This window comes from Adelges cooleyi, unplaced genomic scaffold, assembly GCF_023614345.1.
Source record: "Adelges cooleyi isolate 19-005CV unplaced genomic scaffold, UGA_ACOO_1.1 ACOO_flye_CR_arks_rails_tigmint_CR_PRNA_247, whole genome shotgun sequence".
Taxonomy (NCBI): domain Eukaryota; kingdom Metazoa; phylum Arthropoda; class Insecta; order Hemiptera; family Adelgidae; genus Adelges; species Adelges cooleyi.
In genome coordinates this window covers 9,448,163-9,465,864 of record NW_026095912.1, presented here as the reverse complement: position 1 = coordinate 9,465,864, position 17,702 = coordinate 9,448,163, and the positions used below count along the sequence as shown (strand labels likewise).

The window sequence follows — 17,702 nt, the reverse complement described above, 5'->3', positions numbered from 1 at the left end:
TGGTTTTATTTTAACACTATAAATATTGGCTTACTAAAAATTTACATTTTTAGTGGTCAAACTCATGTTTGTCAAAAAGTGAATCTGGCCGTTTTAGATCCATGGTTACATCCATTTTCCAATTCGGGGATTGGTTTATAACGAATGATTTCTCTATACTTCCCTACTGTGTGCCATGTCTTTGAGCTTAGTACTAGACCTCCAGTTGCCAGCATATCCTTTGACCTTTTCTCTTTTATTTATAATCCAAATCTCACAAACATACAAAGCCACACTCCAGATACAAGTTTTAAATAGCCTCTTTTTGATATTTGTGTCCATATTTTCTACCGTCATTGTTTTTATCTATGTGAGGAAAATTTTCTTCGTTTGTCTTATTTTGTAGACTTTGATCGTTTGTAATATTACTGCCCAAATAATAAGAAATTAAATATGAGTTTTTATTTATAGATACTACTGTTTTTATACATAATTTATTACGTATTAAAGAGACTTCTACACTAGCATTTATTAAGGCGCATTGTATAGGCAAATTTGTAAACTTATATATCAATATGTACAATTAACATGACACACAAATAAGTATCTATTTTTCTTCAAAAACATAATATTTCTCTACTTTGAACAGCACATTCCTAATTTATACTCCGATTTACATATTGAACAAACATTTGAATTCTTCATAACATATACAATGTGGCATACTTATAAAATTATTTTTAGTTAATTAACTATTTCTATTTGAAAAATAGCATTTTCTTAAATATTTTAATTATTTTACAATAATATTATAAATGAGAACTAAAATTGTACTTCAATCGATTCATGAAGTAAGTATTAAAATATCTGTACCCGTTTTCAAAACTATTGTCGAATAACGCGTTTCAGTGTACAGTTAAAATAAGAATCATATGTGTTTAACCAAAAACACGCAGATGTAGAGGACTCTAAAAAGATATGTTACAAGATCCATGTAATAAGGTGAAAAGATTTCTATAAATAGTCGGAGCTAAGCTTTTTGTCATTGGGTTCGTTACCAACTCTATGCGCAGAGCTTTACTTGAAAGAAAATATTTTAAAGCCCTCTTTTAGTAATAGATTTATTTAATATTTCGGCGGACTGCAGTCGCCTATACAAATATGAAGGTATGAACGAGGTTGTTTGGGAGTTTCATTGATAGCAATTACCATAAGTAAGTTGAAAGAGAATATATTGAAATGGTTTGGAAGTGTTGAACATTTTTTTAGTTTATTGGTATAACGCGCAAGAGGGATTTCAGTAATGAGAATTATTAGCAAGACTAGAGGTTTTTTGCTTAAAAAAAAAGAGGTATAGAACTAGACCAAAAATAAATGTGTGGATGTTATTTTTGAAGAAATTGGAGTTGACAGCATTGGTGAAAATTTAGGAGATTTAGGATACTAAATCCATAAAACTTGAAGTCAGTGTTGTTTAAATAGCTGAATTTTTAGATTTAATTTTTTGCCAAAAAATATATAGAAAATAACAAATTTACATTAATTTAAACTTTCAGTGTTTTCTGTCAATGACAATATGTATTACCTATCCGAATGGTATTATGTTAGTTAATTGCACCGTTTCAAATTCGAGCAACGTATTATGTGTGTGTTATAATTATATTATTTTTATATATATTTTTTAATTATATATTTTTTATTTATTACCAAATCATCCGACGGGTAATTTCAGTGAGAAACTGCCGCGCCTATCCTACAGTCGTCGAATGACACAACCAACACAATGCCTGACTAGGATTATTTCTTAATTTCCGTATCTTACACTGTACAAACAACAACATGCAGTAACAAATGTTTCCTGTCTTTATAATATTTTACTCAAGATCTATCCATATGTACGGTATACTGTGTCAAGGAACTATTTACATTTTACTTACACCAATATACTTATCAGTTGCATTGCCTACGGCTACTATAAGAACAAACTACGACCTTCTTCGAACCTTACAATAATAATTATCTTTTGTTTTATTTTTTTAATTCTTCTATAATAGTCAGCTTGCACACAACATTCTGAAATTAGACCAACGCAGACCCTAAAACCTTTGGTCAAGAACGGTGTGTTTTAATGAGTAAAGATGTCAATCACAGCGATTCTGTGTACTAAAATCAGACATTGCGTCCACTCCCGGAACACTAAACAAAACCGCGGGTCTAGATTCGTGTGGTGACAATCGATTGGTGACGGTTTAAAAACCCGCCAAAATGCGATTTTCTTATGTATCTAAGTCCATTACACACACGTAATATTAATATGTATATATATATATATGTATTTAATTAAACATAATTTTCCTGTAATCCATTTTTGTGTTGTTTATATTTTATGTGTGCATGCTACAAGGAAAACAAAACAAAGATCGCAATACTTACAAGGTAGACAAGTGACAACATTGAAAGTCATTTGGAGTCGTAGTTAAAATCAGGTTTACTCGATTCAGTTTGATTGATCGATTTGGATGATTTAGATGTATACGTTATTAATAAAAAAACGAATTTACCCGAAATGATTAAGTAGTCTATAAAAGACTACTGATTATTTAAAGTGAATCGTGTAAACCCGGATTTCACGTTAGCTGAGTAGACCGGACCACAGCTCTTTAACGGTCCACACTCTTTTTAAAAAAACCAACCTAATCTTATGAGAACCCTACGATACATGGTAATCAATAATTATTCAACATACAATTTTTCAAAAATAAAAAACTGTCAGCTAAATTACAAATAAAATCTTTGTTTAATTTATCACAATTAGGTTTTAGTGTTGAAGTTAAAACTATTATAGTTCCTACAAATGTGTTAAAAAATGTTGATTCAATTTGTAATACGTGGTAAATTGTCGAAGCTGAGGATTGTGTGTAAGCATAAAACTAACACTTGCAATTATAGTTTTAGTATCGGGGTGATACTAAGTGAAACTTAGTGATCGTAAGATTAGGGTTGTTCGGCTATTAGCAAACTTTTTTCAGAATTTAAATTGAATAAAAAGGGAATTTGGATTGTTGAAAATAGAAACATATGTTTTTGTACAAAAATAAAGCCTGTATGCATTATAGAAGTTGAAAAAAAATGAAACATAAAAATAGGACGTCCCTCTTACCTGTGTTAATATATTATATGTTAACAAAGTTGGGTTAATGTTAAATTGTATTTAATAATTTCCTATACAATCGCCTTAATAAATGCACTTTTATCACATTCGCGAAAGGTCAAAGGTCTGAAATTTGTATTTTCCGTAATTTTAATTTCAATGTTTGTTTCAAAACCACTTAAACAGTAAATTAAATTTCTTATTTAAATACCGTAATAATTATGACATGTATAACCAACAGTATATTAAAATTTGATTAAAAATTCAGCATTAACAAAATAATTTTTGAAATAATTATTTTATATAATACATTTTTACACACTATTTTAATGGACTCCTAAGCTTTTATTTGATATTGATTATAAAAGGGTAGAGTATATCTAAACTTCTTATTTGTTTTTTTTGTGTTTTGGGAAAACGTCAAAAAATCTTATAACTGGTTTCTTCTTTTTGGAGACACTTTAGTTTATGTCGTTTCACAATAGTAGACACAGTATTCAATTTTTTTTTTAGTATTTTCCAGAGCTCTATCTACATTTGAAACTTAATGGTACCTAGTATATTATTATTTTTATCTGCGCGCTTACTCAACCGCATACCACCTCCTTTTGGCCATCGTCATGTCTTTACTCGCACATAAAAGTATAAATAATATGACTGGTGGTGGGTATCATCGTTTAAATATTAAGCGCTGGTTTACTGAGTGAACCATTTATCATATTTTGATGAGGTGAGTGCGACTCAGGCTGTTATTGTGAGCGGTGATGATAATGGCATTGCTATCGAAATACGAGTTAACGCTAAAGTGTATTATTTTTTGTGGCTAAGGTTTTTTAAAAATGTTTATTCTTTATTAATTAATTAATCTAGGACTTTTGAAAATTAGCTACGCCACAGCTGGGACTCAAAGGCCAGTGTACATTATACTTGAATTAGGGATAGTTAAGGGTGACAAAACATGCCGGCAACAACCATATAGCCTCGAGAGCTTAATATAGGACGAAATAAAATTTCAAAAATTAATGTACACATACAAGAGGAGAGGAGAAAATAATAGGAAGCAGAAAGAATGGTAATCCTATGGGAAAGAAACGTAAGAAGAAAAAATGGAAAAGGAAGGTCGAAAAAAGGCAGTTGGATACGATCGAAAATTATACAAGGACTGCTGGTATTTGCTGATGTGGGGGATCATGTCGAGGGGAGGCCCTAAACTTTTACAAGAATGGTTGACCCCAAATAGTTAAGATGAAGGCGAAGAAGAAAAGGAAAACGTATAGGCAGATATAAAATACACAGATACAATATTGTATTGTTTTATTTGATTCATCAATAGTTAAAAATATAACTTATCATAAATAACATAATCGAACCACAGATTTCACATTTTCAAGACCTTCACCTTCCGCACGAAGCACGAGTGTGTGCCCAGAAAATTTCGTCCTTCTACTGTTACTGTTTTTTTTACCAGAACTAAAATGTTGCAAAATATTCAATCTACCATTAAATATGCAAATAGCTTAATGTCTTGAATATGCTACGCTGTTTCGCACTCAATACCGAAGGGAAATATTGCAACTATATACAAGTTATTTATTATAATATTATGCACTGTTTTTACACAGATTAAACTATATTGGTATAACATAATATCCAGCGATAATTATCCTCAGAAATCTTATTTAACGGTGACACCAGACACGTAAATATTTTAACATGTAGGTATAATAGCAAGGTTCAAAACATCTACGAACTTAAAAAAAACAGCCAGGTCGGGGTTTAATGAGTTTTAATGGGTTTCAAATGGGTATTAATGGGGTTTAATGAGCAATTGGGGTTTACTGGTTTTTCTTTCAACACATACTTTTGATATTGTATTATAGATTTATAATATTTAAGTAATGTTAAAGTTTAAATGTTTAATGATTTTGCTTATATTATATTTATTATGATATCATCATCATGCAAATTTCACAGGCCTTGAAGGCCCGACGGTGCTATCGTGAGATGATGGTTTTTAGACGAACGTACTGTCCATTAATCTTATACATTTATTAACACGATATCATACTTTTTCATTAAATTTAATATATAATTTATTCAAATAAAAAAATACTATTTTTTTAAACGTCCAAAAATGTAATAATTATAGATCATAATTATAGATGGAAAAATGTTGACAGCTTAGAAATTATTAATACATTTGCTGAAAGAAACAGAATAATAGTATGAAGATAAATGCAATTTAATTTAATTATAAAATATTGTTTGAAACTATATAATGCATCTAAATTAGGTTATTATATTTTTATTGGAATCATAATTTTTAAAAACGTGTTCTACGGTATACTATAATGTAGACTGTTGATTACTCGTGTGGATGGGATGTGGTCGAAGCCTGTACAGCTTACATTAAAGTTAAATATGTTACCATCCCACTGAAATTTGAATAAATTATCGTCAATGTTCATCTAGTTATCTATTACTACAAATAATGTTTTATAAAAAAAAATTTTTTTCAAAATAATAATTGGTAGCAAAAACACTTTTAAAGACGTAACCAGCAAAATACTTTTTGGAAGATATAAACATTTTTATGAACCACCATTACCTATTATCTACCTTTTGTGCATCCCAGCAATATGCATTTTTTTTAACAGTTCTTGAGTATTATTTAAATTTAAAGTTTCTAGAAATTTTTTTAATTGATTTTTTTTAAATTATTAATTTGGCGCCGTTTTGGTCAATGATAACGGCGTTGTCGACAATCCGTCTTGCGTCCTGTGTTCTTATCACGATTCACAACCGATTGTTATCACTTATCATAGTTATGATGTATTACACCGATTATTTTTTACTAGTCCTGAAGGAAAACCACGACTTGTTAAATGAATTCCTAAACCGTTTGATTTTTGAAACGTTATAAGTAAGCTGTTATTTTTTTAAATTCTAGCAAAACATTTATAAGCTGTACCGCTCAAGAATTGTGTTCTATGCCAAACTTAATTAGCATTTTTTTTCTAATATTTCAATTCTTGAAAAGTTTTCAATTTAATTTTATTTTGTAAAACTTTTTTTGTAAGTTTTTTTCAATAATTAAGTGATTTTTTCCAATACTGCATTTCGATCACATACGCATAGCATAACAAACATGGGAGATGCAACTCAAAGTATGTTCGGCTTACTAGTAAGTGGACGACTGGTAAGTGTATTCAAAAACAAATATGTGAATAACTTATGAACATGAAAGTACATAAACCTTTTTTTGATATAAAGTAGTTTTATTTAATTAGTTGAAGTATATATTACTGATTTATTTAACTAGGTAAATCAAACGAACAAAACTCAATTTTATAATATTCCCGGGGAACAAAATAATAGTTATAATATAATTGAATTGGTTTTATTTTCTTTAGGTGGATTTTAGATGCCTATGTAATACATGATTAAACCACTTTAAGCAGTGTTTAACTTTGCATGTAAATGTAGTAAATGTTTTTAATAAAAAAAAATGTATAATATTTTAGACCTAATCCTATACTAACCATACAATTGTTACGTTCATATGTTATCAAAAGACTATATGTGGCATGGTGTTAGTATTCCTATTTTATGGTTTATCTATTGTGCATCTTTATATACATTTAGCATTTCTAGCATTATAATTCTATTAATTATGCATTCAAATAGTAAAAGAATTGCTATCATTAAAGTGACAGTAATTACTAACAAATGGCTTAAATTGTAAATGTATATAATATTTTAATATTAAGGGAATTCGATACCGACCATTTGTAAGGAGTTTTGTATAGGCAGTATATAAGAAAAAAGTGGTTTAAATAAAATGCGACCATATCAATTAATTTACCAGTTAATTTGTATAAGCTTTATCGTATTATTTTTAATTTAAATCATATTGTCTATGAGTAAAAGCCATTTTAGTTAATATAATAGTACATTTTTTGTCCATCACACAGGCCGAAGCAGTGATCCGATTAGTAATCTGAAAACAAATTTGATTTCTTTATGAAGTTTATTTTGGATTCTATGATGTACTTTTTTAATATATTTTTCTTACTATGAATAAGAAACGTTTAAACATTTTATAAAATTTCAAATTTTAAAATCATATTTGTAAAGGGTTTATTTGAAAAAAGTGCCTCGTATGATCTCAAGTAAACTTCATGACAAATTCAAATATGTTTTCAAATTACTTATCGGATTACTGGTTCGGCCTGAGCAATGGACAAAAAATGATGAGTATTGACTGAAAAAAACGGCCGATATCGAATCCCCTTAAATTATTATATTACATCAATTTTATCTATACTATTACAATATTTAAAACAATTTTAGGTTCGTACGGATTTTGAACGACTTGAAGAAACTAAATTTATGATTAATATTCAATCGGCTGAATCTGTCAATTATATTTGTGTCTTTTTGACTGGGCTCATTCCGTTTCCTGAAGGAACCGCCGGATTTGGTATGCATGTTTTATTTGAATTTTTCATTTATTCTTGAAATTTATATACTTTATAAGAACAGATAGGTATATATTAATAAAATATTGCTTAATTAGTTGTTTGACAGCATGGTAGTCACTCAACTGGGTATAAACAGTGATCAATGCAGTTAAACTCTAATAACTGGTCAGCTATAATGTGTCCACTGAACTGAGCTAAATGATATTATTAGTTATTACATTTATAAAATTATACTTTACTGTTATGCACGGTTGGCATATTAATTTAATCAAACATTTATAAAACTGATAAACAGTTTTTCTTAAACTATGATCAGAATAAAAATTGAAAGACTATACATTTTGTTAACCTTTTTGTAATCAACCGATTGAGTGCCTAGCTGAATTATTTCTGCTTATTCTTTAGGTTATAGACATTAGAGACATCTTATCTCTCACTATATCCTTCTTTCTACTCTATGTGTTTCTCGTTCTTTTCAATTCAGACCTCCTCCTTGTCCTTCTTAAATACATCCATGATCCACTCATTTTAATTTTGGTCTTCTAAGCGTTCTTTCCTCCCGATTTTTTTTCTCTATTACCACCTATAGAATAATATTTTCAATCCATCACGCTTAGTCGGCCCAATACAACCTCTTTTTTCTAATCATTTCAAATGTTTTAGAATTTTGAAATGACGACTATTTTTATTACCAAAATTACTATTTTCTTTTTGTCAGGTTTTTATTTTAAAATGTATTATTTATTAATTTTATTAATTATTTATTTAGTTTAATTTATTTTTTCAGTTTACTTTAGTTGGCCTGATGAACACGCACGGCCAAACTGGCAGTTGTTGGGCACATTGTCAAATCAAAAACCATCTGCTATATACAAACTTTCAAACCTTAAACAACACATAGATTTAACAAATCAACCATCAAATGCTTTTAGTCAATTTCCATCTGTAACAATAAATGCTCAAATTGGTATCTCCATTGAACCTCTGATGGATATTGAAGCGCAGGTGGCCCATACTGAAAACATACAAAATGTGTCCTTATTCGTTGAGTTCACGCAAAAAATGGTACAGAACTTGTTTAACTTTGTAAGTAGTTATGCAATCGACGCTGGTCCTCAACAATGTCCTATGGTACCATTAGTAACAATACAAAAGTGGTATGAAAATTTTGAACGAAAATTAAATTTAAATCCAAATTTTTGGAAATCGTAATTTGTTTGTAAGAAAACATGTTTAAAATGTGCCTTTAAAATATAATAATTTTAATTTATATGGTTTTGCTTGTATCAAGTGTTTCAATTTAATTTTTATATAAATATATTTTGATGTATATGAAAATTTACGTAAAATTGTTCTTAATAAGCGATTTAAATTATTATCAACATTCTATTTTATTTTTCATATAAACCACTATCTAAATATACAAATTATTTATTAAATACTAAGTAAAATATAAACTAACGTACCATTTAAACAACACTGTTGTTTTGAATTATTTCATGTTAATTAAAACTAATTCTATTCCATTAACATCAAAATCAATCGTTTCAAAATGTTTATCCGTATTTCAAAAATTGTGTCCAATCATAATTTTGTTAAATATTCATTTTTTAATTTTTTTAAAATACAATTTTAACACATAGTGTTGGTATGATTAATAGTGTGAAAAATACAAAAAAAGTGTTACAACTTTTAAAAGATATTATTTATAACTATAGTATCTCATATTTCTAATATCTTAATGTTTTAATCGATTAATTAAGAAAATCAATGTACTCTTTTTTTTTTTGTATCGGTCTTCAATTTATTATAAGTTAATATTTTATAGGGGGTTGAATCTAAAACTGTGCAAAATGATAATTAAAAACAACAATTTTTATATACTAAATAACTTTCAAGTGAATTTTAGGCAAATGACAGTTAAACATTAAAGTAAATTTGTTGTATGGTATTGTTTTAACGGTGAATGAAATATAGCAATAACTACCTAATGTAATATTTCTACCTAACATCAAAACAATTATAACCTAATAACTATTTCTCCAATATACACTTCTAGTTATTAATTAAAGTATTATTCTTTTTAAATTGGGCTCTTCAATAATAACTAAATAATATTAGCAGTTGTAGTGTTCAAAACCTAATTAATCTGTAGAAATGAATACATTATATTAAAATATTAATAAATAATAATAAAATACCACTCATTACAAGGCTTTAATTTAAACTGTAGAAGACTATAGTTATCTTAGAAAAAACTGACTATAAAAAATTTGAATTCATATTTATTTTTTTATATATACACATTATCTGTCTTAAAATGTTTGTAAATTCTCTAAAAAATTATTTATCACTCAAAATTTAATTTTCCAAAAAAATGATTGGACTTTTCTCTATAGTTGACGTTTTTTAAATGTTGAGTGGTATACCGATTGGTAAGAGAATTTTGCATGATATTGTGGATCAATAATTAGCATCATTATTATTATCATCATGTAAGTTAGGTAAACAAATAACAATTTTAATCTGTAAGTTGGGATATTACATAACCAGATGTTCCCATTAAAATTCCACTTATGACTAAAGTCTAAATATGGGCCCCTCTGTATTATTGATACTATATTATCGTATAAAAAAACTATGTTGTAAATTTTGATAGCTTGAAGATGACTTGGGACAAACATTTTGAAATATGATTTATTATAGTGTAACATTAATTTTAAATTCATTTTTTCTTGAATGTTTTGCCAGAACATAAACATTTGAGCAATTCTGAGAAATAAAAAGGATGATAATAATAATTCCTTTTTAGAGATAAAATTGTGTATTTTTACTTTTTAGGTAATACAATATATTTTGTACCAAACTTATAGCTGTCTACATAAAAAAAGCATATTTTAAAAAAGGTTTTCTCGATTTAGGAATTTTTTTGTTGTTTAATATGCACTGTTCGACACAACGGAATAATGCAGTCCAACACAGCTGTTACAAGGTATAAACGAACATAACTGTTGGCCGAATAACATTTTTATTGTTATAAATATTATTTTTGTTGGTGTTATTTTGCTTAAAATTATTTTTTCAAAAAGGGTTTTATGTAAATAAAAACCGGTTGTGATTGAATCCAATATAGAAAATCGTACGTTTAAAAATGATCACCAAACATGAAAAAAATTACCGCTAAACCCTTTAATTACGATGCTTGGGTATATGCGTACGTGGCCATGGCTCTGCCTTGTAACGATCATGACATCTACAGCTAACGTCCCCAGAGTTAGTGTCAATCAAAGCATCGACGATAGGAATGACTTGGTAGCCCACGGAACTGTGTACGATGACGTTAAGTATCCATATGTAATAATGGTGAGAGGCATTGCTCACACGTGTACTGGGTCGCTAATCCAACCGCTGTTCGTGTTGACCGCCGCCCACTGTTCGTGGCAAATGGCCGCCAAAGACATGAAGGTAAGTCCCATATAGTTGGTGATGGTGCAGTTGTGTGATTTGTATACATTCCGGATCGTGATTGACAAAACAGGTGTACCGCGGCCATGTCTCCAAATCTTGGAGAAACCCAGATCTGAAGAGAGATGTGCAGGTCATCCACCAGCACGAAGGTTATACGCCATCAACCCAAACGCCGGACATAAGTCTGTTAGAAGTATACTCACGAATAACAACTAAACGGGTAGTATGCTAGAACTGGGGGGGCGAGTAACGGTGAACTCACGACACTGAATCTTGGTATACATCATCGAATACTGAAAACTAGGGGAATTTGTAGAGTTTCTAAAAGTGTTTACCTCACCTAGGTTGTTTACATTAGTGATATGGGATAATGACTTAGATCTTATTATTTCTCGATCTCTTCACATTTCTTTAGGCATAGTTCATAGCTGCATCCAAATTAGTCCCTATGTATCCTGGTTATTTTAAAGATCACATCCAAATAGGGTCTGAATTCTTGAAAGATTCATTCAATTTAGACACAGATCACATTAAATATTGGGAAATGTCGTATTTTACTACATTAATATTGAAATATAAAGTATAAATTTTTGAAATAACTTATTTTTAAAGTTACTTAAACAATTGCTCTGGCGGATTTTCCTAACTAAATATAGTTGGTATTTATAATATACACATAGCCATCTTAACTTGCACTAATTTACCACCTTAGATGCACGTTAGCCGCTACAACTTTTAACAAAATTCTGGCTTATTTGTAATAACTGGGGTATATATTTACAACTAACTCCAATATTTATCGTTCTCACCCCTTGTCAAAAATGGTGAAAAGTTTTGCTATTAGGAAGTTGTATTCTAGATATTTTTCTTTAATTAAGGCCGTTATATATAACACCTGGCTTTGTACGGACCGCACGTAGATGACATCCGAGTGGAAAGGGTTTGACTCCTTCGCAGTGATCGGCGGAACACCAGAAGAATTTGCAAATGACAGAACTATTAATTGTGTCGTCATTGGATTTGGTCAAAGAGAATTGCAGCAAGTTGCTAAATCGGATGGGTACCAAACAGAAGTGGTGACTGGACACGGGCCGAATGCATGCGCTCAGCCTTGGGCAATCGGTGAGCCTTAATTAATTGATTCGGTGTACTTGAAAACTATTCGATTAGCTGTTAATTCCACATGAGTGGTAAAAAAAAATCTCAATCATCTGCTTTGGCATCATCACTTTATTCAAGCTGAAATTCTACAGCTATAATACATAATCACCGTACGTTCTTTTCGTGCAACTCCCTAAGCTACCCGATTTTATATTCGAACCGATTCCACTTACTCCAATTTTGTGTATATAATTTCGTTAAATCCCAATATTGACGGCTTTTTCAATATTTTCCCTTTTATCAATTTGATAAATTTATGGATGTATCCGTGTTTATTTTATTTTACAGAATATCTCAGACCCATAATCGTACCGCCAGCTACATTTTTATTTCAATATCACAATTACCTTCGATAAACAACACAAAACCGATACTTCTAAAAGTTGTCGTTTCTTATCATGCTCTCTTCAAACCTAACAGACTTTTAATTCCTCCCACAGTCCACACCCTCTACTTTTAAATAAAAACGTTTGTATACTAAGCTACTTGACTTAATTCGTAACAAGAATTAAAGTCTTGTAAATCATTGCTATAGCCTCTTTGACATTATCGGGTAATTATAAGTATAAAGTAAAGTAATTTTCTGTTGCTCTTTATAATATGAATAATCTGGACGAAAAAATACGATTTTGGACTTATGTGTTTTGCATGAACGAGGTCCGATATCGTCTACAAAACATTGAAAACGACATTCATCGTATTTAAACTCGTGGATATTAATGTTCTGGTTATTAATGGCAGACGGTTGGCAGAAGTTTTTGTGCGCACAACCCAATAAACAAATGGTGTGTCAAGGTGACAGCGGCGGACCTATGATCTGCAATGATAAGTTATACGGATCAGTCAAGGACGGTTATAATTATAAGTATAACAACGATACAGTATGTGGCGATCCAGATGTGCAGACCAGACATATATTCTTGTATTACTACAGAGAATGGATCGATAATCAAATAAACGGTGATAGCTACGACGATTACTACGATAATACACCAACCAACCGACAATATTTTACCATAGTTGCGTTTTTCGCCATTCTATCGCTGAGCGGGCAAGTTGTATTTTATTCGATCTGAATGAATAATAGCAAACCAACAGTAATTAAACAATGATTGTAAAATTTAAAAAAAATTATAAATTTTAAAATTACCATCGTTGGTATTTAATTACGAAATAAGAATTGATCAGTTTTTTGTGTTTAAAACAACATTTTTATGTTTAGAAACATTTCAGAAATTGATTAGAAACATTGATTAAAACTCATTTTTTCTTGAATATTTTGCCAAAACATAAGTTAACCTTATTTCAATTGTGAATTTGGTTTTCCTAAGTGTTCTAGGTAAATGGTTAATAAACAATATGTTAAAGTATACAATAAACTGTTAAGAATACGTAACATAATTTATCCAAATATTTATTGTTCGAAACATAAATCGTGTACCAACTTAATATTTTTAGTCGTTTATACCGAATAATAATAAAACAAGTAAAATATAGTATACATTCGTCTCGTACCAAGACAGTAAAAAATAATATATTACTGCAGATTAATTACTTCAGTTATGTACACGACAACAGAGAAAAGTCCAAGCCGGAAGACAAAAACTACTTCAATTTTTACTCAATACCAATTGCATCCAAAATCCAAAGAACAAATAAAATTATTAAGTATTTTTGATGAAAATATAGGGATGACAATAATAATAATCCCTCATTACAGATAAAATTGTGTATTTTAGCATTTTAGGTAATACAATATATTTTGTACCAAACTTATTGCTGTCTACATATAAAATACACTATTTAAAAAAGGTTAGCACGATTTAGGAATATTTTTGTTGTTCAATATGCACTGGTCGACACAACGGAATAATGCAGTCCATCACAGCTGTTACAAGGTATAAACGAAAAAAACTGTTGGCCAAATAAAAACTTTTATTGTTATAAATATTATATTTGTTGGTGTTATTTTGATTAAAATTATTTTTTCAAAAAGGGTTTTATGTAAATAACAACCGGTTGTGATTAATCCAATATAGAAAATCGTACGTTTAAAATGATCGCCAAACATATAAAAATTTACCGCTAAATCCTTTAATTACGATGCTTGGGTATATGCGTACGTGGCTTTGGCTCTGCCTTGTAACGATCATGACAACTGCAGCTAACGTCCCCAGAGTTAGCGCCAATCAAAGCAACGACAATGAAAATGACTTGGTATCCCACGGCACTGTGTACGATGACGTGAAGTATCCCTACATAATATACGTGAGAGGCACTTCTTCCTTATGTACTGGATCGCTAATCCAACCGCTGTTCGTATTGACTGCCGCCCACTGTTCGTGGGGAATGGCCGCCAAAGACTTAAAGGTAAGTCCCATAAAGCGGGTAGTAATAATGCAGTTGTGTGATTTATATACATTCCGGATCGTAATTGCCAGAACAGGTGTACCGCGGCCATATCACTAAATCATGGAGAAATAAAGATCTGAAGAGAGATGTGCTGGTCATCCACCAGCACGAGGATTATAAGCGGCCGCACACAACGTCGGACTTATGTCTGTTAGAAGTATACACACGAATCACAACTAAACGGGTAGTACGCTAGAACTGGGGGGGGGCGAGTCACGGTTAACTCACGTCATTGGGTCCTGGTATATATCATTGAAAACTAGAAGAATTTTTTAGAGTTTCTGAAAGTGTTTACTTCATCTAGGTTGTTGTCTACATTGATGATATGGGATAATGTCTTTGGTATCTCCACATTTCTCTAAGCATATTTCACAGCTGCATCCGAATTAGTCCCCAAGTATCCGGGTTATTTTAAAGATCACATCCAAATAAGGTCTGAATTCTTGAAAGATTCATTCAATTTAGACACAGATCACATTAAATATAGGGAAATATCGTGTTTCATTAATATTGTAATATAAAGTATACATTTTGAAATAACGTATTTTTAAAGTTAATTAAACAATTGCTCTGGCGGATTTTCCCAACCAAATATAGTTGGTATTTATAATATACACATAGCCATCTTAACTTGCACTAATCTACCAACACGTTAGCCGCTGCCACCAAAATTCTGGCTTATCTGTATTATAATATAATCAACAGTGCAAGCTGTAACTAATAGTTTTATAAAAAAAATTGAGGTATATAACTTCAATATTTATCAGTCTCACCTCTTGTCAAAAATCATTTTTCAGCTTAAGTCTGCAACCACGAAAAAGCATTTACATGTCTTACCTCTATTTCATACCCCCTCTCCCCTACCCTCTATCTCCTACCACTTATCTCTTACCTATATCCCTTCCTCCCATCCCCTACCACCAAGCTAATTCCCACCCCTAACCCCAACCACCTCTCTCATTTCTAATAACTTATCTCTAATCTCTTATCAGATATGCTTTTGTAAGAAACGCTTTTTTCGGTTATGTGCCAAAGCTAAGACATGAAAATGTCAAAATGGTGAATATTTTTGCTAATAGGAAATTGTATTCTAGATATTTTTCTTTAATTAAGGCTGCTATATATAACACCTGGCTTTGTACGGACTGCACGTAGATGACATCCGAGTGGAAAGGGTTTGACTCCTTCGCAGTGATCGGCGGAACACCAGAAGAATTTGCAAATGGCAGAACTGTTAATTGTGTCGTCATTGGATTCGGTCAACGAGAAGGTCCGCAAGCTGCTAAATGGAATGGGTTCCAAACAGATGTGGTGGCTGGATACGGGCCGAATGCATGCGCTAAGCCTCTCCCAGGAGGTGAGCTTAAATCAATTAATTCAGTGTACTTGAAAACTATTCGATTAGCTTTTTATTCCACGCGAGCGATGAATAACACCTCAATCATCTGCCTTTGCAGCATCACTTTATTCAAGCGGCTATTCTACAGCTGTAATACATAATCAGCCAACGTTTTTTTCTTACAACTCCCTAAGCTTACCGATTTTATCTTCGAACCGATTTCACTTACTTCAATTTTGTCTAAATAATTTCGTAAAATACCAATATTGACGGCTTTATTTAATATTTTTCCTTTTATGTATGATAATTTTCGGATGTATCCTTGTCTTTAATTTGCTGCTGACGTTTTGGACTCATGTAGAGTCTGTCATCGAAGCGATAGTTACTGTTCCACTGCAGCGACTATACTCTGCAATGAGTCCAAAACGTCAGCAACAAATCAAAGACATTGATACATTCGAAGATTATAAAGTTTATATTATTTAAAACCATGAAAGTTATAATAAATTTAATTTCCTTTTAACCTAGACAATATTATAATATTTCACAGACTATATCAGACCCTTAATCGTACCGGTAGCTACATTTTTTTTTCAATATCAAAATTGCCTTCAATAAACAGCACAAAACCGGTACTTAAAAAAGTTGTCGTTCGTATCATCTTCTTCTTAAACCTAAAAGGCTTTTAATTCCTACCACAGCCTCTATTTTTAAATAAAAACGTTTGTATACTAAGCGACTTGACTTTAATTCGCAATACGAATTTAAATCTTGTAATTCATTGCTATAGCCTCTTTACATTATCGGATAATAATAAAGTCTAGTCATTTCCTGTTGCTCTTTATAATATGAATAATCCGGACGATAAAAGACTATTTTCGTCTACAAAACACTGAAAACGACATTTGTCGTAGTTATATCAACAAACTCGTGGATATAAGTGTTTTGGTATTAATGGCAGGCGGTTGGAAGAACTATATTTGCGCAAAACCCAATAAGAAAAGTGTGTGTCAAGGTGACAGCGGCGGACCTTTGATCTGCAATGACAAGTTATACGGTACAGTCAAGGACGGTTACAATTTCAAGTATTTCAACAAAACAATATGTGGTGACCCAAATGTGCAGACCAGGCATATATTCTTGTATTGGCACAGAGAATGGATCGATAAAATAACAAACGGGCAGAACGAGTACTACGACGATTACTTCGATAATGCACCTACCAACCGACAATATTTTACCATAGTTGCGTTTTTCGCCATTCTATCACTGAGCGGGCAAGTTGTATTTTTTTCGATCTGAATGAGTAATAGCGAGCCAAAAGTAATTAAACAATGATTGTAAAATTTAAAAAAAATTATAAATTTTAAAAGTACCATCGTTTGTATTTAATTATAACATAAGAATTTATCAATTTTTTGCGCTCAAAACAACATTTTTATTTATCAAATTTATCAAGTTTAGAAACTGCTTGGTAGTTCATACTTTATATATTTCAACCCATTTTTTTACATATATATATATATAGGTATATAATCAAGGTCTTTACTTGAATACACTGGTGTACTCATCACTCAATATAACAGGCGTTCCCGGTCCTTATCTAACAGTGTAATTGTTATTAGGTAGTTTGTATTTGCAATTTAAAGGAAAGCATATTGTTTTGTTCAGGTAATGACATATACCCGAAATTAAGAAACTTCTGTAT

General features: G+C 30.8%; 3 protein-coding genes across 3 annotated transcripts; all 3 read left to right on the top strand.

Annotated features, from left to right (window-relative positions):
* Positions 1-5,968: 5,968 nt before the first annotated feature.
* LOC126837104 (protein OPI10 homolog) lies at positions 5,969-8,884 on the top strand. The gene is made up of 3 exons (XM_050570903.1): positions 5,969-6,329; positions 7,484-7,613; positions 8,402-8,884. The coding sequence occupies exons 1-3, from the start codon at positions 6,279-6,281 to the stop codon at positions 8,824-8,826; spliced, it is 606 nt and encodes a 201-aa protein (XP_050426860.1). The 5' UTR covers positions 5,969-6,278; the 3' UTR covers positions 8,827-8,884.
* A 1,976-nt stretch (positions 8,885-10,860) lies between these two features.
* Positions 10,861-13,319, top strand: LOC126837035 (trypsin epsilon-like). The gene is made up of 4 exons (XM_050570756.1): positions 10,861-11,079; positions 11,153-11,302; positions 12,003-12,204; positions 12,985-13,319. The coding sequence occupies exons 1-4, from the start codon at positions 10,861-10,863 to the stop codon at positions 13,317-13,319; spliced, it is 906 nt and encodes a 301-aa protein (XP_050426713.1).
* A 1,075-nt stretch (positions 13,320-14,394) lies between these two features.
* On the top strand, positions 14,395-17,296 carry LOC126837034 (kallikrein-6-like). The gene is made up of 3 exons (XM_050570754.1): positions 14,395-14,613; positions 15,811-16,012; positions 16,956-17,296. Exons 1-3 carry the CDS (start codon positions 14,395-14,397, stop codon positions 17,294-17,296), a joined length of 762 nt encoding a protein of 253 aa, XP_050426711.1.
* Positions 17,297-17,702: the final 406 nt, after the last annotated feature.